Source organism: Netta rufina (genome assembly GCF_964035555.1).
Source record: "Netta rufina genome assembly, chromosome: 2".
Lineage (NCBI taxonomy): Eukaryota > Metazoa > Chordata > Aves > Anseriformes > Anatidae > Netta > Netta rufina.
Genome location: NC_140124.1, coordinates 118,841,603 through 118,868,150, shown reverse-complemented (window position 1 = coordinate 118,868,150; position 26,548 = coordinate 118,841,603). Strand labels below are relative to the sequence as shown.

Sequence of the window (26,548 nt, the reverse complement as noted above, 5' to 3'; positions counted from 1 at the left end):
GCACTCCGTCAGTACCTTCCAAGCTAGACCTCACACAAGTGTGAGAAGAGAAAATGCCTTTAGCTAATGATATGTTGCTTGGATCATTTTTCTGCAAATATATGCAAAGAGAAATAATCCCATTAAAACAGGTATTAGACTCATACAAATACATCAGTGTAATGGTTCACTATCCTAGAAAGTAAGAATTCTGCATTCAGGACTTCCCTCTTATGGGGGAGAAAAAGTCTCCCATCTCGTTTTATGTCCTGCTGCCCTTTTATGAGAGAATGAAACAAATCTGGCTAACTCTAGGGAAGAAGTAATACAGTAACAGAAATACGTGGTTCAGATTCCAACTACACTTTGAGGCAAAATTTAGTTTTGCACTCTCAAAGAGAGTGGAAAAAAAAGCTTCAGTTAATTGTAGCACTTTGCAAATACATGTAGAAAGTACTTTCAAGTCTGTGCTGGTACATTCATGCACTATTGCACCATGCAATACTGATTTAGCAGATGAGGCTGCCTGTAGTCGGAGTGACTGCGTCACAGTCTATTTGCAGTACAGATGTGCTACACTCACCCAGGCTTCCCAGGGAGTGGAGTGAGGAGAGCTTATCTAATGCAGGCCTGAGGCTTGTAACCACTGGTGGTTCGCCTAAAAATGAGGTACTGCAACACATCCATTCCCATATGGATTGAGCTGAAGTGCCTGCTTGGAAGGGAGGATATAGGCAGTGTTGTCTTCCTAATACGATTTTCAGCATACAGAAACTTGCTAAAAAACAGAACGTGTTTTTACAAGCTATGGGTTGTTGTTATTGGTGGGAGTGGGAGAACTTCATGTAATCTTTTCAATTTGCCATTAAAAGCAACCAAGTCTCTTAACTTCAAACATGAAGGAAAGTAATTTTCTTGCCTCATTTTCTGTCCTCCTGTACTTCTAATATCTTGCCCCTGCACATACTAAAAAATTATGTGGCATGTATAATATTAGCTTGTTGTCACTAGAAAACTAAATCTATCTATTGGATTAAAATAAACCTCTCTTCTCATGCTGCTTCTCTCTAAATATTTCTTGCATATCTGAAAAAAGGAACAGAATGGACAGGTGAGCATCCCTTGAAGAATGTTATTTCCCCGGAGCAAAAAGACAAGAATCCTGTCCTGAAAAAAACTCAGATCTGTCATAGGACATAAGAATGTTTACTTGAACCCCTTAACTATAATTGCAGTATGCAGGCAGAAAGATTTTTCTCTCAGCGGAGATGCAACATGCATAGGAGTTGACAAACTAAAGCAAACCAAGATGCTGACTAGTATGCCTTGACATGAATAGGAATTCAAACCATGAAGCCGTGTATAATGCACTCCAACAATACAAGCTAAAATTCAAAAATGGAGCTTAACTCAAGTGAGAAAATGAACTAAAAGAAAGGATTATCAAGTACTAAAATAAACACAGATGATGAACCAACAGGAATTAGGAGTAATGAATCTAAAAGCATTCCTTATATCACAGAACTATGTGGAAGGACTAGACAGCACCATTCGCTATCCTATTCTATTTTTCAAGCACGTTAACATCATCAGTTAATATACTTGTCGTCTGTATTCTGAGAGCAACACAACCTTCAAACTCCATGTACTCTGGTACCTGATAGTAGGGGCTGTGCTGCAACTTGGAATAAAGCACTAGCCTTGGACAGAGGATATGTAATCAGAACAACAGCTTTCTTTCAAAGTGGGGATTTGAGCCTAGAGCTCCTGTATCTCAGACAGCTTGGTACAGTTTGTTAATAACAACTCAAGGTTTTTCTGGGCTATTTCATCTTAACACCTGCATCCCTACATTATCTACAGCTTATCTGAAGTGAGATGGAGTGAAACTTACTTTCTGTTGGTTTTCTTTTATCACAGTTGTCTTAGAGTATTTACTGGGTTCTCAGGATGATGGACAAAAATATTATTTAGAGAGCCAAGTGGTTTTGAATGAAGAATAAGACTGATTTTTCTACTGAAAATAGTTAACCTCCCCCCCCTGCATGTTAGAATACTAACATGTATTCTCTAATACAGAATTCTAATCTAGAACTGCTCTAATATAGCAACTAGAACTAGAAACTGGTCTTACAGAAACTAGCAGAAAGTAGAGCTTCTTTTCATAAAAATACAATTGTAATTGTCTACGAGATGATTCCCCTACAATGCAAATTTTCCAGCTTCTCTGTTATGTATAAAAAAAGAAATGTAAACCCAGCAAATGAAGATGACCTTTCCCTGTCTCATAACCCAAACCACATTTATGACTTTTTAAGATGCTGCACTAGGGGAAAAAGTTCTGCTGGTAGCTTTGAAAAAATAAATTGTCAATAATGTAAATAAAGTTATAAAAATGCACAATGGAACAACCCCAGCTCAGAAGTCCAGTAGATTATATAAATGTAAAAGATAGTCAAAAAAGCATGACAAAGATACACAGAGTTTGTACCCAATTGATGCTAAAATTATCTTACCTAAAGTTGATATCAGAACAGTGCTGTTGCTTTGAAAACTGTTGAATTTCAGTCCAGCTGGTACAGTAGCGAAATAAACGTGTATGTCTGGAACCAAGCCTGGTGTAACTGCAATATCCTCTTATTTATTGCATTTATTTATAATAACATATCAGGTAGATCCAGGAATCATATCCAAGGCTGCGGGACAGTCAAATCTACGTCAACATTGCTTAAAATGTGTCCAAACTGCAAAGATTCAGGAATACTAATTTCAGTCAGATACAGCACACAGAACAGCACGCATGACTTCAGGAGGAGAGTTTGAGAACTAAAGCAGCATGACTCAAGCTATGCTGAAGGGCAAAACTACTCTGGACTGTGTGTTTTGGACTCCTGTTCATGTCCAGGCATATTAGCAGACATACACTGAATATAGTCTGCATGTGAATGAGGTCCCCACCCCAATTTTATCAAATACATAACATCAGCACAACCCTAACATTATTTCCAATGAATCCCAGCTGTGTTTTTTTGTTGTTGTTGTTTGTTTGTTTGTTTTTTAACTTTCAGAAATGAAGCCTATTGTATTCATAGGGTTCTTCCAGAGTTGTTTCTATAATGGCATATATTACTATTTCTCCCTTTCCTATACCAAAACCCTCCCCACAAAAATAAATAAATAAATAAATAATAATAATAATAATAAAAATACAAAAACCTTTCCCCAGTAAAATCCTTAAAAAAATCCATCAATATAGCAACTTCACTTTACTCTGTGGTAAGAATACCAACATTTCCTAAATGTTCCTGATCTCTGGCTAAAAAGATTTAAGGCAAAGAAGTTTTGGTTTATGGAAATAATCAGAGAACAAGTATTTGAGTTGTATGCAAAACATGTCAAAGAGACCAAACACTGTAAAAAACAAACAAACAGATACCAGACATTGTTTAGATAATGTGATTTGCATATCATATTGCCTTCCTGTTGCCCTAATCAAACTGAATAAAAATTAAATCTTTGTACTTCTGGTTGTCAAACTGGGGAATGAAGATGGTATAAATTTGTCAGTGTCCTCCATATTCAGTCCGAATCTAATCCAGGTTTGAAGTTCCTGACCATTTCAAACGTCACTGGAAAGAGACCTCTGTATTTTTAAAAGTCTAAGCACAAATATTTGCAGTTGTGTAGGCATCTGAAGTTTTAAATTTAAACACGTTATGGTTTTAAATGGAAAACATGGGAACAGGAAAGGTGGGAGGCATGATTTCTGGTCGATGGAGAAGTGGCTTTTGGAGAAGTTGCTGAGTGTGTGGTGTCAGGAAGGGTCCCAGCACGCATCCAGGATGCTACAAGCATCCCACACAGCCTGCAGAGGTTCCAGGCCAACTAACATGAAGCAAAGGACGATGACACAAGTCTTCTGCAGAAGAATATGAACACAAGTCTTATGAGAGGCCTATGAGGAGCGGCTGAGGGAACTGGGGGTGTTTAGTCTGGAGAAGAGGATGCTCAGGGGAGACCTTAGACCTGAAAGGAAGGTGTGGGGAGCTGGGGGTCGGCCTCTCCTCATAGATAACTAGTGATAGGACTAGAGGGAATGGCCTCAAGTTGTGCCGAGGGAGGGTCAGGTTGGAAATAAGGAGGCATTTCTGCTCAGAAAGAGCAGTCAGGCATTGCGACGGGTTGCCCAGGGAGGTGGTGGTGTCACTGTCCTTGGGGGTGTTCAGGGAAGGGCTGGACGTGGTGCTTGGGAACATGGTTTGTGGGTGGCACTGGTGGTAGGGGGTGGCTGGACCGGGTGATCTTGGAGGGCTTTTCCAACCGTAATGATTCTCTGGCTCTACAAAAGATCTTCCCCACGAGCCCTCACACACACAAGCCCCGGTCCGGCAATGTAAGGAGCCGGGCGGGCGGCGCCACCAATGGCGGCGGCTCCCCCTGGCGGCCGCCTCCTCCACGGAAGCGGCGGGCGGCGCGGCGCGGTGCGGGGCCGGCAGCGGTCCGGGCGGCTCCCGCGGCCCCGGCGGCGCCGGGTTCCGAGCGGCTCCTTCTATCCCTTCCCCTCCTCCTCTTTCATCTCCTCCTCCTCCTCCTCCTGCCCTCACGCCGCCGCCCCCGCTCCCTCCCGCCCCGCGGGGAGCCGCCCGAGCCCTGCCGCCCCGCGGGCACCCGGCCTCCGCGGGGGCGGTGGGCGAAGGAATAAAAGCAGGACCCGGGAGGGGCGCGGGGCTGCAGCCGGAGCCCCGGCCGCCAGGGGAAGGTGAGCGGGGACCGGCACCGCGGGTTTGGGGTTTGTAATGGGGGAGCTGGGCTTCGTAATGGGGCGCTGCTCGCTGCCCCACAGCACCGGGGCAGCCTCCCAGCTGCAGGGTCCTGCCCCTCGGGGGGCTCTTAGCGGCGTTCCCGGGCTCCGAAGCCCTCTTGTGCTCGTTTGCTGTGCTGGTAGCTTTGCTAATTTTGCTCTAAATGCCTCCTCTGGCTGCCCGGCGCAGCAGGAGGCGGCGTGTTTCTGCTGGCCGGGGTGTGTTGTGGCTGTCGTTTTGCAGAAATTTCCCAGTTTTGGGGCACTGGGATGCTTTGTGGAGGCTCCACTTGGACTTTTCAGCTGTGTGCTGGAATTGCAGCGTGCTGGTGCTCTGCTTCTCGCAGCACCGTGAGCCCATGGCTCAGGTAGCCCAGTGGCAAGAGCACACCTGTAGTTTAATTAAAGACTCGTCTGGGCCACGTACTAGAAATTAATGAAAGGAATCGTGTGTTAGCCTTGTTTCTAGTCTCCATCAAGGAAAAAAAAAAGTGTAAGTCCACGTGTAATGTTGTTAGCCGAATGAGAAGTTGTGCTGCTATCATCCAGTGAAAGTCTGTATCAGTCACGCCATTAGGAAGTTGGTATTGAAGTTAAAAGCATGTGGCTCAAGCTGCGTGGCAGGAAACGTGTTAGAGATACCAGCTAAAATAAGTCTTCTAAGGGTACGTTCATACTACAGAGGGATTCTGCTATGAGGTTGGGAGTAGGGCAGCCCTGCTGCAATTTTTAGGTTTGGGTGGTGACAAATGCCCAGACACCTCTGACAGGGAGGCCAGCACAGTTTCTTGTCCTTTGCTTGAAGGAGGTCCCGATCAGAGTGGTGTCACTGGTGTTTTGAGAAGGCAGGATACTTAATTTTGTAGTCTTAAGGGTGCTGGGCAGTCATCAGTTAAACAGCTCTAAAGTGGGACAGCTCAAAACATCTGTCTATTAGTAGTGCACATGAGCTGTGCTGGGCCTGTATTCAATTCAGGGCATGTGTGTGCTCTTTTGATGATGGAGAGTCTGTCTTCTCTGCTGCCCTTACCTTTGGTAGGGCGTTAGGTGCAGCTGTAATGTAAATCATATTTAGGCTTGGAAACAGTGTGTTCCTGTGGGCCATCAGGGCATGTGCTGGATTTCTTAAAGGGAGAACAAATCTACAGGCTGGAGGAGACCTTTATCTGGTGGATGGTAAGTTGAACATGGGGCAGGATGGCTGTCTGCATGCTGGGCTGCGTGGGCAAGGCCATAGCCATTAGATGAGGGAAGTGTGTATTTCCCTTTATTTCCCTCTTCATCACTCATGAAACCACGTGTTTCGAGCCTCACGATACAAGAAAGGTGCGGACAGCCTGGAGGATACTCCAAGATGGGCCACCAACACTGTTAGGTGACTGGAGCATGTTGCAGACATGGGGAGGTGGAGGGAGCTGTGTGTGTTTTTCTTAAAGATGAGGAGGATTAATGGGGATCTCACTGCTCTTCTTAGTGAGTGGTTGCAGGGAAAGTGGGATTAGGGTTCTCAGCCAAGGGACAGGAAGCAACAGGAACAAATTGTAGTAAGGGAAATTCTAACTAGATCAAGGGAAAGCATTTTCACCATGAGGGTGGTCCAGCACTTGATTAGGGTCTGAAAGAAGCAGTGGGATCTCCATATATAAAGATATTACAAGTGGGACTGGACAGTGCCTTGAGCACCCCAATCTAACTCCTTGGCTCTGCTTTGTGCAAGAGGTTGTATTAGTGCTGTCCAGTGATTCTTTCCCCTCTAAAATATTCCATGATTCCCTTCAAGAGTAGGAAACAGCATTATTCAGAGTAGAATTGATGGTCCCTAAGGGAAGGCAGTACTTCAGCTATTACGTCTGTGGTTGGCAGCAAAGAATTTTTATTTATGTTACAGGTTATTGCACAGATACATAAGCAAACCCATAAAATTGCAGTGAGATGCAATACCTCAAATGCAATCACATTTCATGCAGAAGGACAAGTAACATTTTGCAAGACTGGCATGTGTGGACAGGACTTAAAGTTTACGTGATGAGGATTTTGTGTTTGGAGAAAGTCGTAAACAATTAAAAATGTAGTAGGAGGGAAAGCATAACTTTCAGTAATCTTTGAAGTTCTGTACCCACCTCTGAGTTTTAAAAAGCTCTTGTGCCATAACTCATGCCTACGTCCTGTTCTCTGCTTAGTAGGTGGAACCAGTGGAGAAATCCAGGCATGACAATCTGGTAAATATAATGTTGAATCCTACTCCTAAATCCTACTTGGTCTTGGAAGTTGTGTTCTTTGGACTTCCCGTGGTTGTTTGCTGCCTCACAGGTTCCGGAGTTAGTCTCTCAACTGGAATGAGAAAGAACTTTCCCTTGCTCTCTTTCCAATCCTCTTGTTCAAATTGATCCTCCCTGCCACCCCTTAAATGCACACACATGAAATCGGTGAAGTTCCTTTAACTTATGCCATGTGCTTATGCATTTCTGAAGATTATCAGCTGCTCTTCTCATTGTCCTCGAGAACATGCTGAAGAGCAGAATTTTGTAAGCCTGGCTTGGTGGAACAGGCATGGATCGTGGGAGCAAAGCTCTTGTCAGGAGATCCTCTATCTCCTCTTGAGTAGGAGTTACCTGGAGCAGTGTGGGGATAGGCCAGTTTCAAAACAGAAGTGAACATCCTTGCTATATCGAAATGGGGGAGGAACAGTTGAGACTGGGAAATAAGTGAGCTGAGTTCTGTTCTGGTGCATGCTTCAGTGTCTCATAGCAAGCGGGGAGTGAAACTGATCTGCTTCTTAGTATTTGCTGCCATTGGGATTCTGATAGCATTAGCAAAATTATCTTCTGAATTTCAGTCTCTTGTTGCTTGTGAAACAGAGCGAGAGTAAAGGAGTGATGGATACATATCTCTCTGCGTAGCAACTCTGCAGTAATATGTTGTAAGTCACATTTTAATAATAAAAAACCTCAAATTATTTCAGAAATTATTGCTTTTAATTAAAATCCATCCATTTCCCACTAAGTCTGCACTGTAATTGCAAAATGTTTTTTTTTTTTCCCCTTGACTTGATTAACAGTTACTCTAAGTCTTGACCAAAACTTTTCTACACAAGGATTTTTTTTTTTTCCCAAGGTATTTATCTTGTTCTAGAACTCCAGCTAAAACACCTCGGCATACAGGTTGTCTCAGGTTTGTAAGATGAAGTGAATAGCAAATTTTCCCCTAAACCCTACATAACAGAGAAAAAAAAATGTTGCTCCAGAACGATAGAAAGTATGAAATCAGTCCAGAGAGAAGTAACACTGAAACTTCTTAGGAACTGGCATGGAAGACAGTTCTTATGCCTAGACACAGTAAATGCTGAGCGATTGAAGCTCTTTGAGGACTTTATGTGACCTTTTTCTCTTTGTGGAACCGCTCTGTGTTGTATTCTGGGACTTGCATTTCACGATCTGTAAGTTTCTAGATGCAATTCAAAGTCTCTACACGAGCAAGACTTGCTTATTTGAGGCCATCTTCTTACCAAGTCATTGTATGTTCATGGTTAGTGGAAGCGTTTGGTAGGGTTTTTGTAGCACTGAATTTGAGATTGTACTATTTCCTGCTGGAGTAAATGCTTGGGACAAAGTTTTGAGTGTACTGCATATGATGTAGGATAATAAAAAATACTAATCAACTAATGAATGCAGCTTTCTGGGAACTGGAAATAAAATAGATGTCCTGGATCTCTATAAGATGTGCAGTTTTTAATGAGAGAAAATAGCTTGAGGTGCAACAACCATTCTGTCTTTCTGAAATTGGAGCTGTCAGCATATCTGCTACACAAAAATGACCGAAAAGAATCAAGTAATGGTTTTGCTGTGTGAACCATTCTGTTTCTAACGTGGCCTACTGGCTTGTGTAGCACATGGTGTACAAATAAAATGCATCAGTATTTTGTATGATTATGCAGTATACACAGGTTTATTGCAGTCTTTTTTAAGGCTTTATTCATCTGCATTTTTTTTTTTTTTTTTTAATTAAACAGAGGATGATAGGTGGAAATGAATCCTGTGCTGCAGGACCAATATCGCTGTCCTACTTAACCTGTGTGGCTCACTTACTGGGAGAATGGACTGGTGTGGAGCATCTTGAAGATTATCTGGGTTATACAGTCTACCTTTTATGGTTGCTTCTTCCACTTGCAATAGCTTTTATATTTCCAGGAATTTTCTTCCTCGTCTTTATCTACAGTGCTGTTATCATTCTTTATATTCATAAAAGGAAATTAAGTGGAGAAAAATCAGGTAACGTTTGGGATGGTGCAAGAAAAACATTGACTACCTTATGGGATGGACACGCAAGAATATGGCATGGTAAGCAAGATCTGACTTTTCATTAGAAAGTGCTGAAGCTCTTATTCCTGGCTTTACCTTTGGGGATTATCAATGTACATCTGATTGTTGTTGCTGTTTGATGAAATTTGAAATTCAGGCCACTTTTTTTCCCCTAGCTTAACAACTGCCATTTGTGCTTCAACCATTGTAGAGTTGGGAGAAAAAACAATTGAGACTTTTGGATGTAATATTTTCAGTCTTGCACTTTTATTCCTTAGCTGCTACCTTGAGATCTTTCATCTAGCTGGATATATGCTATTTTTAAAATTGTTTAATTGTTTTTCTTTTTTACTTTTTAATAACTACTGGATTTTCTTCATTCCAGGAGGACCTGAAATGATAGCTATGTTAAAAATCAAATTAATTTGCCATGTCCCATGAACTTTTTAGCAGGCAGTAAAAAACCAAAAACCTTCTTTCTGTTCTTGCAGAGTGAATACATGAACACTGGAAGCTAAATGACAGTTATAACCTAATAGCTAATATTTCTGCACATATTTGCACAATTTAATTACAAGTAACCAACACAATGCCAAACAGTGGCTAAAAGGAACCCTCAACATTTGTTCATTCACTAGTTGCTACTTTAATTTGACTTCAGAGCCCCAAAGTGTTACAGAACCCCACTTTATATTTTCTTTCTCTCTATGTATTTTTGACAACTACTTTCTCTAGTAGAAGAATGTCAAAACTAAGGGCTCTGTTCCTTGTCCCTCTACTATTATATCTCTTATAAAGACAGACTTAATAAATGATTTGGCTTTTCTTTCTAAGGAAATCATAAGCCTCTTTCAGAACCATTCACTCTAAATACAGCTAAAGGAGAAAGATGTTTAAGAGCAATTTACATAAAGAACAAATCCTTCTTGAAAATCATCTCTATTTGTTCTCCAGTCAAAGGGAAGAGGGTTTTCAAGGCATTGATAGCCAGATGGTGCAGCGGCTGTATCAGATGGGCTTTGTAAGACTAAGATGTAACTTTCAAATCTGTGAAAGTACACTAGATCAAAATCAACAGCGAAATCAAAGGGCTTAAAATGCTCACTTCATAATGAAAGCTATTTACTTTTTTCATAAGAAAATGATTTTTTAAGGCCTTGGCTCTTTTCATCTGTGGTAACTTTTTCTTTTTTATAAGAAGCCCAACTTTTTATTTGCACAGAAAATATTCTTATCCAGTCCATCATCTACTGATGTGACTTTTTTTCTGCCCTGGCAGCTGCTTCCACGTTCTCTGAAATGTTTTGTGATATTTGTTTTCCTCACTTGGTTAATTGATAATTCACAGGAAGAACTTTTCCTCCTGAAATCTCACAGCAATGGGGAAAAAAAACAACAGCAACAACAAAAATAAATAACAGAACCCTAAAATGGTGTGTGATACCTCTAACCTGTGCAAATGTTAGACACAGGTGTCGTTCTGGTTGTGCACAGCTGACAGGGAGCTCAGTTAGTGGTCACTTGTGATGGCACGGGTGATAGGTGGGTGTGTTTGCTATAGGTTGCAGATACACGGGTGTAGAAAGTAAAACAGTGAGAAGAGCCAAAAGTACAGACAGAAGTTTAAAAAAGAGGGGTGTGGGGAGATTGTTCCAATAACTTCAGAAGTGGCAGTTAAAAAGAAAACAAAAACAACACTAACAAACCTGCTCAGTATTAACTGAATGTGTTTTAAACTGGTCTATTTTGTTATTTTGTGCTAACTGAATGTTTTCCTCACTGCTAACTAAATGAGAAATACACGTCCAATAAGAAACTTGTACTTGTATGTTTCAATTCATGTATGTTGCAATTGAGCACGTAAAGCCTCAGACAGCTTTTGGTGCTTAGTGATGGAAAAAATAGAGCAAGCATAACTCTGAGAAAAGTAACAAAAAAGAGCTTCACATGCTGGAATAAAAAGAGCTACATAAATGGATGTTGTCATGTCAAATCTTCTTAAACAGTTACTCATGGCAATGAACTTGACTTTGAAAGGTAGCTAATAACTTGAAATAGTAGTGTTTCAACACTTCTATCCAATCTGTATTTTGATTTATCTTGAATGATTGATTAAGAGGGCTACAGCCTTGAAGGCAGCGAAATGAAAAAAAAATAAGGTAAAATTATACAGTTAAATTAAAATTAAAATTATACTTGAAGAGATCCAAGCTGTTGTTTTTGGTGTTGTTCTGTCTTTCTTTAAATGTAGATCTTCTGATTTAAATGAAGCTTGTATTTGCTGTGAAAGCAACTTAGTCAATGCTGCAAATCACCTCTTGACATTTTAGCTGTCGCTTTGCTCTAACACTTCTCTATAGATACTGGTTTCAGCTTGCCAGCTTGATGCAAGTTAGTTTCTTTGGGATAGAATTGTATCTTATTTTGACATCCCTTATGTCTTTGATTCCTAACAGGTTACGAGATTCATGGTGATGAAAAAATTCCAGAAGGACCTGCACTTTTTGTGTTTTATCATGGAGCTTGTCCTGCTGACATTATCTATTTCATATCTAGACTTCTTTTAGAAAAGAAGAGATTCTGCTACGTAGTAGCTGATCATTTTGTCTCCAGAATACCAGGTAACATGCTTCATTATGAAGGATCAATTTGAAAACTCTGTAGACACTTTTTTAAATAATGTAAATAATGAAAGTTGAAGTGCAAGAATCCAGCTTTCAGAACAAACTCTCAGACAAATTTAGTTGATGTCTGTTGGAGAACAGATGTTCCCTGTAAAGAGCATACTCAAGAATGAGTTTATGCAACTGGCCTGTGCAGGGATGGGTTGTACTCCTGGCTGGGCAACTCCTCTCACAACTCTAAAGTGTTTAGAAACAAACAAAAAAGAAGAGGTCATGGGAGAAACTTTTGTCTTTGTATTAATTGGCAGCCAATACTTCAATGAGGTGTTTCCTTTTTATTAATATAGGCAGAACGAGTGGTGTATAACCTGATTAAGAAATATACTGGAAGCAGCGCCCTTAAAATTGGTGATGTTAGTATGGGAGAATAGAGGATGCCTTTGTGTATCCCACTCAATTGAGTATGGTGGGCAGTAGAGACTGGTATCTCCAAGAAGACTTTAAGTAGAATCTGGTCCAGAGGAAAGCCATGGAGGTGTCCAAGTTTGTGTGAAACACGTAGGAAATGAAAAATATGTTTAGGGCAAACTTCTGGCTGGACAGCCTAGGGAAAAACCATGCTGAAATAAGTTAGTTATGTGGGGATTTAGTTTTTTTCTTCTGGAGGGGTGGGAAAGGGCAGTTGAATTTCCAAAATACATTAGTATCCAGTTCTCTTCCCAAATTCAACTAAAAACCTCATAATTTGACTTGTGAATTTATAGGAGTGTTAACGTAATGTACTAATATTTATCAGCAATACTTTTACTGAAAACAGTTCATATCAGAGAACTAATTTTGCCATGAAATCATTTCAGCCTTAATCCCTAAACACAAAACCTTTTCATGTGGGTAATGTTAGGTCTTTGTCTCTACAACTGCTTTTGCCAGTAGACTAGGATTTGGGTTAATTATCCAACTTTTTGTATACATCTGACTAACGCAATCTATTTTGTAGTTTATTGGGTATGATGTGGAGTCAAATCTTAATAATTATGCACACTTGTTAATTAAATGTTAGTTGTAGTTTATTCTCAGGAAGGTCACTGGCAATACCAAGCTGGAGGAGCAGTTGTCGCTCCAACGGATAGAGCTGGTATTCAGAGTAACTTCACAGAAAGACTGGCAGAAACATCACAAAGTTCAACAAAAGTGAATGTGAAGTTATGAATTTGGGATGAAATAATCCCATGTAACAGTACAGGTGAGACCCTGAGTAGAAATTGGCTTTGTCAGGAAGGATTTCAGTGTTCTAGTGGACAGCAAGGTGAACATGAACCAGCAGTGTGCCCTTGCAGCAAAGAACCATAGAACAGTTTGGATTGGAAGGGACCTTAAAGATCATCTCATTCCAACCTGCCTGCCATGGGCAGGAAAGAAGATGGAGTGCATGGTGGCCTTTCTTAGCATGTGTGTAGTTGAGGGAAGAAATTACTTCTCTTGGTTTGGCACTTGTGAGAGCACATCTAGCAGTACTGTGTCCAGTTTTGGACTCTGTAGAATGAGAGACATTGGCATATTAGAGCCATATTCAGTGGATGACTGGACGCTGGAGTATACCATGAGGAGAGGCTGAGAGAACTGGATTTATTTGGTCTGTAACAGATAAAGGTGGGTGGAGATATTGCTGTCTTTGATTACTTAACGGAGGGGTGCAGAGGAGCTGGAGACAAATTCTTCTCAAAGGTGTACAGCAGTAGGATGATAGGTGACAGACAAGCTGCAACACAGAAAATTCCAGTTAGACATGTGGAAATGTGTTTTATGATAAAGATGATCACACACCTGAACAGATTCCCCAGCTACTCTGGGCGAACTCCATCCCTGGAGATTCTCAAAACTCAGCTGGCTGAGGCCCTGAGTAGCCTGGCCCAGCTGGACCACTTTGGGTGGGAGGTTGCACTAGATGGCCCTTCCAAACTAGATAACTCTCTGATTATGTGAATGATATAAGGCTGTTCAGGGAAGAGAAATCCAAGGAGCCCAGATTGTTGTTCTGGATTGTGTCTCAAAGCCTGTAAAATAATCTATGAGTGGCAGCCCAGGCAGATGGAGCTTCTCTTGTGAATCAAATCAGAAAGATGGCCATCCTTTTATCCTAATACTAAGGCTGCCTGATCTCGATTAAGGCTTCAGATTAACTTGGACGCCTTTCCAGAAGATGTTTTAATTAACCCAAAGTTACCAGACTCAGTTTAGGAGAAATGGAAGAAAGGCTTTTAGACACACTGGAATCAGACGATTTACTGATCCTTCTGTTTTTATGATTTGTGAGTCTATTATGAATAGCTGTGAGGAATGGCTTGTCCCATGAATCTGAATGTTGGACCCATGCCAGGATGCAGCTGACAACATGCAGTCTTATTGCTTCCTCTGCACTAGGTGCTTCTGTACTGAATTAACTGTGATTAACTGGATTGGATTTATAGAGTATTGCTGTGCCCCCTGAAGGATTCATGAGCCTACAAGGGGTCAAACAAGCTCCTCCTCCCTGCTTAAGTCTTGACAGATACAGCTTGGCAACCTGTGGAAGGGAATTTAAACTAATAGAAAAACTCCTCGAGATACCTGGAAATACCTGTTGAGCATTGCCTAATGCATCTCTCTTTCATGTAGATGCAAAAGGAAATTATTTGCTTGCCTCAATTTATACTAAATCAGTACTATGTATGCTTCTCTTGCCTGTGTTTTTGGGGCAGAAAGACATGGAATGCAGTCCTTGGGCTAACTTTTTTTCCTTTTCTTTTTTTTTTTAATACTGGAAGTTGGTCACAGGGTGGAGGTGGGAGGGGAGGAACATTCTGGTACTCCCTGGTCCTTTAAATTCTCATCTGTGTAATACCCAGGATTATGTTGATTTCTCAAAGGTTGAATTAAAATGAAATCTTCTACTGAGTAGTGGGGAATAGAAGAGTGTGCTAGGGCAAAGGCCAGGTTGAACAGTTGAATAAAATCAACTTTGGATTTCTTGGTGTTTGGAAAAATTAGAATACCTTGATGTTCTGGCTTTGTGTTTAGGATATTTTTTATTGTTTAAACTGGGGGAAAAAGTAGATTTCTGGTGGTTGTCATGCTATAGCCAGGTACTACCCCAGTGTTTCTTATGATGACCCTTACCTTGGGTATAGAGTACCCTGGCTGTCTCATCCGGACCACTGGATTAATTCCTGTCTTCCTGCTGCTCTAACTTGCCAGATTCTTCCTTTCTGCTGTTGGACTAGAGGTATTAATAGTAAAGTATGATTTGCTAACTAGTCTGTGAAATACAGCTCAGAATATAAGGTTTACAGTAAAAGCCAAGGGGGGAAAATACGGCTGAGGAACTTTGTGGAGACCTGAAACCTCACCACTGTTCCCTATTACAAAATACAGCCTATATTCTGTTCCTGTTTTTTTTTTTTCTTTCCAATCTATGAAATGGACAGACTCATATGGTGTTATTCTATCATCCCCGCTCCTCCTGCATGTCTGCTGTGGAAAGGAAAGCTGTTTTCACACCTTCTGTTTCCTTGCAGTCCATCTTCGTGCGTGATTCTACCTTTGCTGTGCTTGTTTTGTATCTCTCCTGATTTCATGGACAGAAAAGAGCTGCGAGATGAGCAGCTTCCCATCCCCAGGTGCATTCCAAAGAGCTTTAATGGGTTTGGGAACGTAAAACCTTGTAAAAATAAAAAATAAGCTATTTAAAATTCTAGAATCAAAACACCTGAGAAAAATTAAATATGAAAAACTAATTCAGGAATCACCTGTGCAAATGATACTAGATGAAGCCTGCTAGTGTTTCATGTGGTACAAAGCAGACAAAACAAGCTGTGAGACAGCTACAGCAGAGCTTGTGTTCTGGTGTTGTGCTCATGGATAGATTCAGACTGTGTGTAGGTATAACTCAGGAGTAATTATACTCATGTCACCTACAAAGATTCATTGGAGTTTAGCTAAGAATAAACTGATGATATGCTGCCTCACGATCTCCTTCCAGAGTCCTTAGTTTATGCAGTGTGTACAAAAGGACAGAGCTTTATCTTCTTAACTGTACCTTCTCCTGTGTGTCTGTTCACGTTAACAAATTTTCATTTGCAGAGTAAAAAAAGGTGATCTGTTATTGAGGGTTAGGCTTGACTAGATCAGTTCTGTGCCCTTGTTTGTGGCTGATCGGGTTAAGTTTGGCTCAGTGGGAAACCTCAAGAAAGAGAAATAATCTCTCCCATGCTGGTCAGTGATCTGAAGCTCCTGTTTCAGTATGTAGTACTCACAAATGCTACATAAACTGAAAAATTATTGATGTAAGTGAACATGACTGGCTTCCTGCTAGTTACGTTCTTGTACATTAGATTAGTTGTCTAAATTGAGCACGTGTGTGTCCATTTAATGATTGTAAGCAATTTCTGATGTTCTACTGTTCATTGAAGAACAGAGTAAGTATGGCATTACACATTTAAGGTATGAGGAGTTTATGTAACTTCATAGTTTTAGACTTTAGTAAATGAAAAATCTTCACCTAAGATGCGTATATGAATCTGGTGAGCCCAGATTGCTTCTGTGGTGAGCTGCTGTTATTTTCTGATGAAAAGCCACTTGGGTACTCAAACTGACCTGAGGATTCAGTCCCTGCAGTGATCAGGAACACAGGGAATGCTAAGTTCTGTTTCTCATCTCCTTGTGCATGGACTACTGTGTGTTAACAAAACAACAATTTGCTGGAATTTTCTCCTATTGGACTTCATTTAAAAAGTAGAGCATGGGCAAGGAGACAGTGCCTCAGAGCAGACTTAACTCCTCTGAAGGGATACATGAGATATGCCAGAGTGCTTGCCTTTTTTTTTTATTTCTGTTTTTGTCCTGATTGTGGATTGTGAGATAGCATGTGACCTTACTGGAATGGAAAACATAAACTTTCAAGTTTTTTAGACTGAAATTTAGAATCAGAACTTAATGCACCAGTCCTTCTAGCAATATCTTAGGGGTTTTAGGCTAGTAGACAACTTTTAGCCATTATGTTCTGTCTTGGGGATTTCTGCTCAATGATGGTATGAATTAATGTTTTCTGAATTAATATCATCTTACTTTGCAGGTTTTAAACTAATTGTTGAAGCATTTGATATTTTGCACGGACCAAAAGAAGCATGTGTCAATGCTCTGAAGAAAGGCTATCTGTTAGGTATTTCTCCAGGTGGAGTTCGGGAAGCACTTTTTAGTGATGAAACATACGTTATTATTTGGGGTAATCGAAAGGGCTTTGCTCAGGTTGCCATTGATGCAAAAGTGGTAAGTATGACTTATTGCAGAAAAAAGTATATATTAAAAAAAAAAATAAAAATGTTCACTTACTGGTTCTTTCTTCCAGGGGAAGCTGTTTTGATTATCAAGTATTTGGTGTTCCATTGCTGAGTGTCATGAATACAGTCTACTTGCTTTTTAAACTACATTTCAAGACTTTTGTCCCTTTTGATAGAAGATTTTTGGAGTCACCTGGGAATAGTGTGGTCAGAAAATCCAGAGTTTAATAGAATAAGAGATAAAATTCAGGATAGTTTCTACTTTGTAAGCTTGTGCTGTTTTACACCTACCTGGTCAGGGCTGTGACGGATCAGCCTCTGACCTGAATGATTGGAAAACAAAAGTATTTCTCTTTCTCCTATCATTGAAGTTCACTGTGACTCAGCAGACCTGCCTGTGCTGTTGTACTCATACTAGAAGCACTGGCATTACATACTGCATTGGTATTTATATGCTTGTAAGGGATGTCTAGGGCATATAGCAGCAGCAAGAGCTGCTGCTTCTTGGTGTGTACTATTTCTTTTCAGTTCTGTCAAATATTAAGCATTGTCCCGGGTCCTTGTAGACAGGTGGTTATTTATATGGGACCAACGGTGCAAGGCACATAAGTGTATGATAGATTTGAATTGTATCTATTTTAATAACTCTTTCAGAGTCCCTCTCATTCTGTATTTGTACTTGAAAGATGTGTTCATATGTGTTTAGGTGTGCGTATTCCTGATTTAAAACTAATTGTCACTCCAAGAGTTTTATATGTAGGTACTGTCAAAGGGAGACTAGTTAAGTCTCTGAATTTTATACCAAACTACAATACTCTTAAGACCTAATTTTAAATATATTTCACTTTTATCAGGAGGAAGATAAGTTTAAACAGGATACTTCCAACAGATTAGATTTTACTAATATGTTGTAATACAAAAGGCAATGTATGGGGTTTAACTAAGCTTGTACTGCTTATATCTATTTTATTGAACATATATTCAGTTTCTTTCTCACAAAGATCTTGCAGCTTCAATTCCACCCTCCTGCCCAATAATTGAGAGATGCAGAAGAATATAAATAGTGTTGGAGGCATTCTTAATCATGAGTATAATTCTACATGGAAAGAAAAATGTTCTGAATGTCAGTACTGGGACCTTCAGCTTCCTTAGGTTTTCTTCCCAGCAGTTTGCTTGCCATAGGTAGTGCCATATAAACTAATTTGGTACATGCAGAAATTTCTTATTTCTGTGTCAAAAGCAAGCTGTTCCAAGGAAGATGGTTCTAGAATAAGAAAATGTGTTACCATTTGGCATAGGCAACTGTACTGATTCTCTGTTGTTGCACTGGATTATTTATAAACTTTTTAAATGACTTAATACCTGTATGAAAAGTTTAATTTACTAACTCATCTACATGCTTTAAAAAAAAAAAGTTTGAAAGAATCTGGATGTGTGAAAATCTTAGAGGTCTCTTTCTGATAATTTGTTTGTAAAATGATGTTAAAAATCTTCATGTAGTAGAACCTCCTTCCCCACACAGTCCTTGTAAATCTTGACAGCTGCTTGCAAGTTCAAAAACAGCAATAAAAGCTTGAAATATTAACACGATTACAAATATTCATCAGCAGAAGTGACTCACGGACCTGTACCGAATATGACACGTGTGAAGCAATGCAATCAGCACAGTAGAGCTGAATCAGACAAGTTTAGGGTCCCAGTCCTGTCAATTCTTTGAGCATAACCAAAGATTAAGGAAGAGGTTTAACCACTTAATTCACAAATGTGCAAATACTTCTAGACAAGAGGAGGCTTAAATGCTTCACAGGTTCTGAAAACCTGTACTGTTTTAAGAAAATGGACTTGCTGAAACTTCATGGGAGAAGGTTGCAGAAGAACTTAATGAACCCTTGTTTTGCTCTCTGTATGTCCTTGTATGACAAACACTTCTGAAATTAATTTGCACATTGGGTTTAAGTGAGGTAGAAGTCTTTTAGATAGTGTTTTCTTCATTGAATTCTTAATATTTTTTTTCCCTCCTAGCCCATCATTCCTGTGTTTACACAAAATGTTCGAGAAGGCATTAGGACATTAGGAAAAATAAGTAAGATATTTTATATATACTTTTTGTAGTTTATTTTTCAATATGTGTTTAGTTTATCTCTCTAGAAATAAGCCCCATATAAATCTGAGATCTGGCATAGCCTTGTTTCTTGAGGCTTGCTCACCAGCAGAATCCAGAGACTTATTTAGATTTAATATCAGCATTAGATGTGGTATTGGCTCACCGAAGTTATTATCAACATGATAATGTGCCTTCAAAAAGAAGTAGAAGAAAGGAAAATGTAGCCAGAAAAAGGCAAATAGCTAGTATCTGCTAGACCAACTCTAGGTTTTCTGCTGTCTGTTAGGAAGCAAGGGTTTACAGTTGACAGTGTCTTTAAACATTTTCTTAATACTCTATGCTTAGACCCCTATCTGTCTTTAAAGGGTTTGTAATGTATTTCATCTGTACTTAGTATACTGTGCAGCGTTAAACCTGTAGTTTCTCACAAAATCTTGCTTTTGCCTGCTCTTGCCTCATTTCTGGGAGTTCCAGCACATTAACAGATGGGTGTTTGTCTGGAGAGTCCACCTCTGGGATGATTAGGTGCTCATCTCTCTGCTGATCTACTCTTTTTAACTTCTTCTGTGCCTTTTTTTTTGTGTTCTTCAACTTGCTGCTAGCAGAAAGGACCTGAACAGCCTCCACTGAACAGCATGTTCTCTTTAAAATATGGCATCATCATCTTCATCAAAGGACTGCAGGACAAAACAATTCCATTTCTTTTCCCCTCTAATTAAAAGCTATATATTGCATGGAGAAAGCCCAGGCATCTGATGTAGATGTGCACAGTGATTCACACATTCTTCAGATGCTACAGAAATAAATAGCAATTAATTGTTAGTGTGTTCTAGAGAATCTTCCCAAACTGGAAGTTTAAACCAGAAAAATATTGTGACCTGTGTAATACAACAGAGGTGCTAGAGGATTTTAATTCTCTTCATTGCTCGTGTTCAAACACATTGCTCTTGCTTGAGTAGTATTTGAGTATTCTTTGTTCTTATAGGTTGTGTACAGAAGAAGTCACATCTGTCACTAAAGATTTTTTTTTAAGCCAACACTAAGTTAAAGGAATTTCTTGTCTAAAATTGAAGAAGAGAATATTAGTACTCATTTTGAAAGGAATTTATTCTAGTTGCATTTGGGACAGATGCTTAGGAAGTAACATGAAGTGTCCTCTTACAGCTGATTGAAATTCTTGTTGTTTTCTTCTTTGTGTATTGTTTCACTGCAAAGCAGTGTGTGGTCTGAAAGAGCAATTCAGCATATCAGCATGACTGGCTTTTAGGTAGACTATTTAAGACTATTTCTGTTCCTTTAGACCTCAGTGGGATTAAACAGAACAGTCTTCTACCATTACCGGTTTCTTAAACTAACCTGTAAAATTAGCTAAATGGTAAAAATGGTAACCCCTATTTGTGTGTGTTCCCTTACACTCCAGAAGCAGCTAAAGACCTTTCTCTGCTTTCATCTTTGCAGCTATTCTTTGGGGGATGGGGGTGGATATTTCTAAAGTGAGTTTGGAAGCAAGTCTTATGTCGGTGTTAATGCAAATTTTGGAAAATGAAAGGTAGAATGACACATTCTCTTGAGATGACACATTTGAGAATCTGGGTCACTGGCTGGATTACTTGACAATCCAGTTTCAGTTTTAAAACATGGTGAGGGGAAAAAAAAAAACATTGTGGAGTAATCTCAGTCTCTCTCTTCTCTCCTCCCCTACCTTTTTTTTTTTTTTTTAATATTAGAAATACTTAGGAAACTATATGAACGTATTAGATTGCCAGTAGTTCCTATGTACGGCGGGTTTCCAGTCAAGCTTCGTACATTTGTTGGAGAACCCATTCCATATGATCCAAACATAACTGCTGAGGAACTGACTGCTAAGGTAAGACAGATTTGCATATTATATACATGTATATATATATTTAAAGTATTTACTGATCTAATAGAAAACACTGGAATATTCTTGTCAAGATAGTGATTCCTGTTGTAGAACTAGTTGTAGAAGCTGATGGAATTGTGGTAAACTTTGTACTTGCTTACCTCTAAATATTCCTCCTAATGGCTGATGTATTGCTACACCTTGCAGGTATTCTAGGCCTTTTAAAGTCAATACTGTATTCTTTATTTGCTTCAAGAAACAACTTGCTTTAGGGCCTAAGGAAGTTCAGTCAGATAAGATTGCTCTGGGCTGCTAAAGAAAGTCATGGGCTTCATCCAGGGAAAGTGTTCTGGATCTTGATCACTTAGAAAATTACCAATGAAGCCTTTAAAATACAGTGAATCTGTGGTCACAAACTGTTGAAATTCCATGCAATGAAACAACTAAAGCCGAATCCTTTCATGACTTTGTACAGTCTATTTCCATTTCTATTTCCTCCAGCTTCTCACCCCACAAATTAAGTCTTTGAATGTTTGCCTTCTTCAGATTTAGGTGGTTTGTAGAGAAACTTGTCAGTATTCATTCAACTCGTGAATAGATTTCACAGTGCAGATATAAAACATGTGTGAAGCAGTCAGATTGAGGGCACCAAAACAGCCATTTTGAAAGCTTCACAGGGGGTCTTGTTTAGCATTCTGAAAACTTAATCTGAAAGATCTTTGTTTTTGACAATGCAGGTGTAAGGTCGATTTTCTGTCATCACCTGCTTATCATCTCATTAGATCACCACAAAATGACATTTTGAAATGTTTATCTGCATTATCTTATGCCCTGTTTATGGCAAACTGAGTGCTTCTTTTGGGGGTTCAGTCTAACAGAGCCTCAGCAGTATTGGTTTGCAGAAGCAATTGTGTGTGTTTAAATGACTTTCAGCCATGCTTTGGAATCTTACATTTATACACGCCCTCACTTCCTTCTGCCTTAAGGGTGCATTCTGCTAGATAAAGCCCATGGAACGTGAATCCCCTAGAATCCTAGAGTGATTTTAATGTGCTTCATCTCATGTTTCAGACTATGGTATGGTATTCATTTTCCCATTATGTATAGCAAAAGAAAAAGTGAGCTTAATTTTTTCCTAATAGAAGCTTTTCTCCTGTAAGGACACTTAGGACGTGGACAGGGACCTGCTCCCAGGACTTAGCAATTGATCACTTACTTCACAGGAACAGTGAGAGCTTGTACCAAGAATATCTCTTCCCCTTGTTGACCCATGGTCTGCAAAAGCAGTAGGTCTCTGTTCTGTCTCTTGCCTTAAGAGTTTAATAGTCTGTGCTTCTGTAGACAGAACAGGAAAGTTGCTATGTGTCTTCACCATACTTTTTGTGTATTGCTTTTTTTCAATGTTCCCTATACAGATATTATATAATAGAATGGCTGTTACTAACTTCTGGGCTTGCTAAATTTTTGAGTGCAAGTGATGAAAAATGTGGTCAGATGCAGCTTTTGAGGTGTTTTCTAAGCATGCTTTGCTGGACCAGTTCCTCTGGGGGACTTGGATGCAGGGATAATTATTTTGTAAAAGCCAAATGTACTTAGATGGGACACAACTGTGTTTCCAGGGCTGCTTCTGATCCTGAGTAGAAGCAAAATTCTTGCATGCAAAGTGTTACTGATGCAAACCTGTGCATAGGCAGAAGATTGAGTTGCAGTGCAGTATACAGGTACTGACATGCTTTATAGATCTAGGTCTCTGCTAGCTTACTCCATCACCATTTTACTATTGCGTATCACTAATAGGGCTTGTGAACACAGCTAACACAGATGAAAGATACTAGTTTGCTGGTTTGTTTCTTGGTAGTGATCCCATGGACAAATCATGTGGGCTTAATCATGGAAAAAATAGTGTTTTGTACTTGCAATAGTTCTCTTTTTCATCATTTCAAATTTTGGAGCCTAGAAATGGTGTTCGTGTGTGAACAATATAAAGATGACTTAATTTGACCCAACCCTTTTCTCTTTCCTTACAGACAAAAGCAGCACTCCAGGCCCTAATAGAAAAACATCAGAAAATACCAGGAAGTATATGTAGGGCTTTAATGGAACGATTTCAAACGCGACAGAAAGAAGACTAAGGTCTTCTGAGTAAGCTACTATTTAGTTACAATATTCTTAAAGTCATAAATACAACTTATTCATTCTTCTAATCATAGTTTTTTAAATACTGTCCTAATGATACTGCTGTCTATTTTAAGATATGACAATTTCCTTTGCTTTTTCCCTTGTCCAGTATTGGGCTCAGGAGCCCGAACTTTACATTTTACCCCATTACAAATGATTTAACTTTTGACAAATGCATTCCTATGTTGAAAGTGTTCATGTAAAAAAGACACTTCAGGTCTTTCTTTTTATAGTCTCTTCTTTTTTTTTTTTTTTTTTTTTTTTTCTCCCATCACCTATGGTTGCTGCTTTAATCTGGATGTTAGACCCTAGCTCTGCAGTGGGTCTTACTGTCTTAATCATCATCACAGCAAATAGGTTTTATAGGCCAGATTAACTTTACAACATTTATTAAAACTTTCTCTAGGTTATTGCTTTCATGCTGCTGACAAACGTGTTGCTGACAGTAGCAGTTAACCTTCTGTGGCCTGCAGTACCTCTAGCTATGCCTGTAAAACCTGCAGTGAAAACTGTTTGGTTTTACTGGCTTTGCTCAGAAAGCAATGAGTAGAGAGAAGAACTGCAGTGAACCAAGCAGGTTTGTTACGGAAACCAGTCTGGTGTGGAGCGAATCACAACATGACAGCATGGCTGCTATTCCATGCTGAGCCTTAATGGATATTTACCCTGAAGTATGGTGTTGTCCTGTATACTTAGTGATTCTGAATGTGCAAATTCTCCTTCAAATGAATGAAAGAAGCACTTAAACTTTAAGAAATGGAAATTAGGGTACTATTTAGTAACACAAGGAAAGCTTTATAATAAAGGAAAGAAAAAAAATAATACAACACTCCTTTAAAAAGTAATGGTTCTTTTGAAAAACAGTGTGTGTATATGTATTTTATACATGTAAACTGTTAAATCTCCATATTCTTCAAACATAGTAAGTTACTAAATCAGGGTTGAGAGGGAGGTTCTATATACTTCCCATAAGTAAAAACCATTGAAGAAACAGGAAGAAGTTGTAGGGTTGGACTTTTGTGCACTTACAGTAAATTACTTTTTTTCTTCCCTGCACTAAAGCCTACACTTGTATTATCCAAATAGGAAATATCTGAAATATTTCCTCCGATTGCCAGCAAGTTTAATCTACAGCTCTTTAAAGAGTTCTTAGATGCTAATTTGTTTTGGAATGAGGACAAATTCCCTAAGAAAGGGTAAAAGAGTGTTTCTGTATATTATGTGGTCTCCTTTCAATAGTGTTGGGTTTTGACTTTTTTTCTTAAAGAAGACAACCCTCAACTTTTTAAAAGAGCAGTTACATTCAAATATCTATGACCCCAAAACGCATAAATACGTGCTTTGGTTTTATATTCTTTAAACTGTGAAAATCAGTCTATTACATACCTGCATCTGGAGGATACCCTATATTAGAATAATATAGACTCTTTCCCATACAATGTTAAATTTTGTTTTGAAAAACCCCAAAAGCTTTCTTATTTTATAATGTTGCTTTATATCAAAAGCCTTTTATATGGTGCTGAACTAATTTTTTTAAGGCTTTGTAAAAGTCATGTTGCGCCACAGCAAATGCCCATTCTGAAGTTTTAAAAAGTATCAAAGCTTTTATTTGAAGGCAAGGTTGTCCTTTAAATTTATCAGAACGTATTTCAAAAATATTGTGTTCACACAGTATATCATTAAAACTGATAATGCCAAGTTGCTACATTGGAGTGCGACATACATATGACTTGTGCTTTTGATATCTATCTTGAGGAAAATGTAAATTGGTCTGTGTTGTGAAATTCTCAAAGGCAGCTGAATGTAATTGAGTGTTGAGGTTGTCTGTATGTACAAGAAAGCTCGGTTTAAAAGTTTCCAGTAGGCATGAACAGACCTGTTGTGATCTGAGACTTTGTAAAATTTATTTTGCTAAATGTGGGATATTTGATGCAATTTTTGTCCCTTAAAGTATTGAAAGATGAGTATGAAAAGTGAAGGGCAGTATTGGAACTCTTGTTTGTACTTGTATAGGCCTTTCATATTTATTTCTCTATATAAAATTGTACAGAAGACACCTTTCAAATAAAATTGACAGTTGGAACAGGTTTCTGAGGTTTTGTGTTGTGTTTAAACTAAATGAAATTATACATGGCCTGCGCTGCTGAACCTTTATGTATGGAATGATTTAAAGGGAAAATAATGGAGGCAACAGTGGAAAATAGGACAAAAATCCCATAAGGAACTAGGTCTCAGTTTTAATAGTTGTAATCAATGTCACAGGAGGCCTTAAGAGGCACAGCAACACCACCATGATTACATTTAAGAATAATAAGAAGTAAGTCATAAACACTGACTAATAGGATTTATTTGTGCAAGTAGGGTAGATAATCATTTGCACACCCAATTTTGTTGAGTAGGAGGGGGGGACAGATCTGGAGACTTACACAAACAGGATTACAAACTACTTTTAGCTGATTTGGTTTACTGTGTGTTAGGCAGAAGTACTTAAAGGAAATTTTCACAGCATTAGACTAGACCACTGATTACACGATTAGCCTTTGGATACGCTGAAGACTTTCCAGATTTCTCCATGCAAACAGCATAACCAGGATGTACGTTTTGAGGTTGTTTGGAAGTAGGAATAGAGTGACTGCTGTACTGATAAGTATTTGTCATTAGCTCTCAGCAAGATAGCAAACCTCCTACTGGCCAATTTACTGCCCTGTTGTGTAACAGCAGAGCTCAGCCTGGCCATCTATTATTAGGATGCTTTCATATGAAATTAATCACTGAAATGCAAGCTAGAGCAGTTAATCAGCATTGTCAAGACCATTGTGCGATTCATCTTGTATTGGGTTTGCTGCACAAGTACACCATTATGTTGCTTCATCTTGTTATTCTGAAGAGAAGGATACAGTTCTGGTGACACTTAACTTGTTAGCACTGCAGTGCTTAATCCCTGTTGTACCAACAGGGTGCCAAAAGTAAATGTGCTTAGAATTGCTGCATGAGCGTAATAGCATGGAAGATAAATATTAAGAAAGATAATGCTCCTAAACATTTCTACTGAAACTTCATGAGGCTATATGATGCCACTTATTTTCTACAAAGGTCTTTGACAACACAGACCAATGATGCTAATACCCATTTTACTATATATATTTATATATTTTATATCTATTTAACATTCAGGACTAGCTAAAATGAATGGTGGTCTCGAAGCAAATTATTCTTCTCATCATGGGTTATTCACAGTATTTGCTTGTTTGCTTTTCTTAAATAATTTTGTTCTGCACAGACTGTTAACAGGATATTAATATCTTGGGTTTTGGTCTACATACTAGTATGTACATACTATATACACACTACAGACACTCAGTGATACCAGATTTTGCCTCCTGAA

At 39.2% G+C, this 26,548-nt stretch overlaps 1 protein-coding gene across 1 annotated transcript; it reads left to right on the top strand.

The window, feature by feature from the left end:
• The first annotated feature begins 4,646 nt into the window (after window positions 1–4,646).
• Window positions 4,647–23,129, top strand: LOC311207253 (DGAT1/2-independent enzyme synthesizing storage lipids-like). The gene is made up of 7 exons (XM_084283220.1): window positions 4,647–4,738; window positions 8,790–9,117; window positions 11,535–11,699; window positions 16,813–17,006; window positions 19,040–19,100; window positions 20,849–20,988; window positions 23,013–23,129. The coding sequence occupies exons 2-7, from the start codon at window positions 8,793–8,795 to the stop codon at window positions 23,115–23,117; spliced, it is 990 nt and encodes a 329-aa protein (XP_084139346.1). The 5' UTR covers window positions 4,647–4,738; window positions 8,790–8,792; the 3' UTR covers window positions 23,118–23,129.
• The last annotated feature ends 3,419 nt before the right edge of the window (window positions 23,130–26,548 follow it).

Excerpts from the sequence above, each read along its gene's own strand:
- LOC311207253 (XM_084283220.1), top strand. The coding sequence starts at position 8,793 with ATGATAGGTGGAAATGAATCCTGTGCTGCAGGACCAATATCGCTGTCC. Across the intron at positions 9,118-11,534 it reads ACACGCAAGAATATGGCATG|GTTACGAGATTCATGGTGAT; the intron begins GTAAGCAAGATC and ends GATTCCTAACAG. Across the intron at positions 17,007-19,039 it reads TTGCCATTGATGCAAAAGTG|CCCATCATTCCTGTGTTTAC; the intron begins GTAAGTATGACT and ends TTTCCCTCCTAG.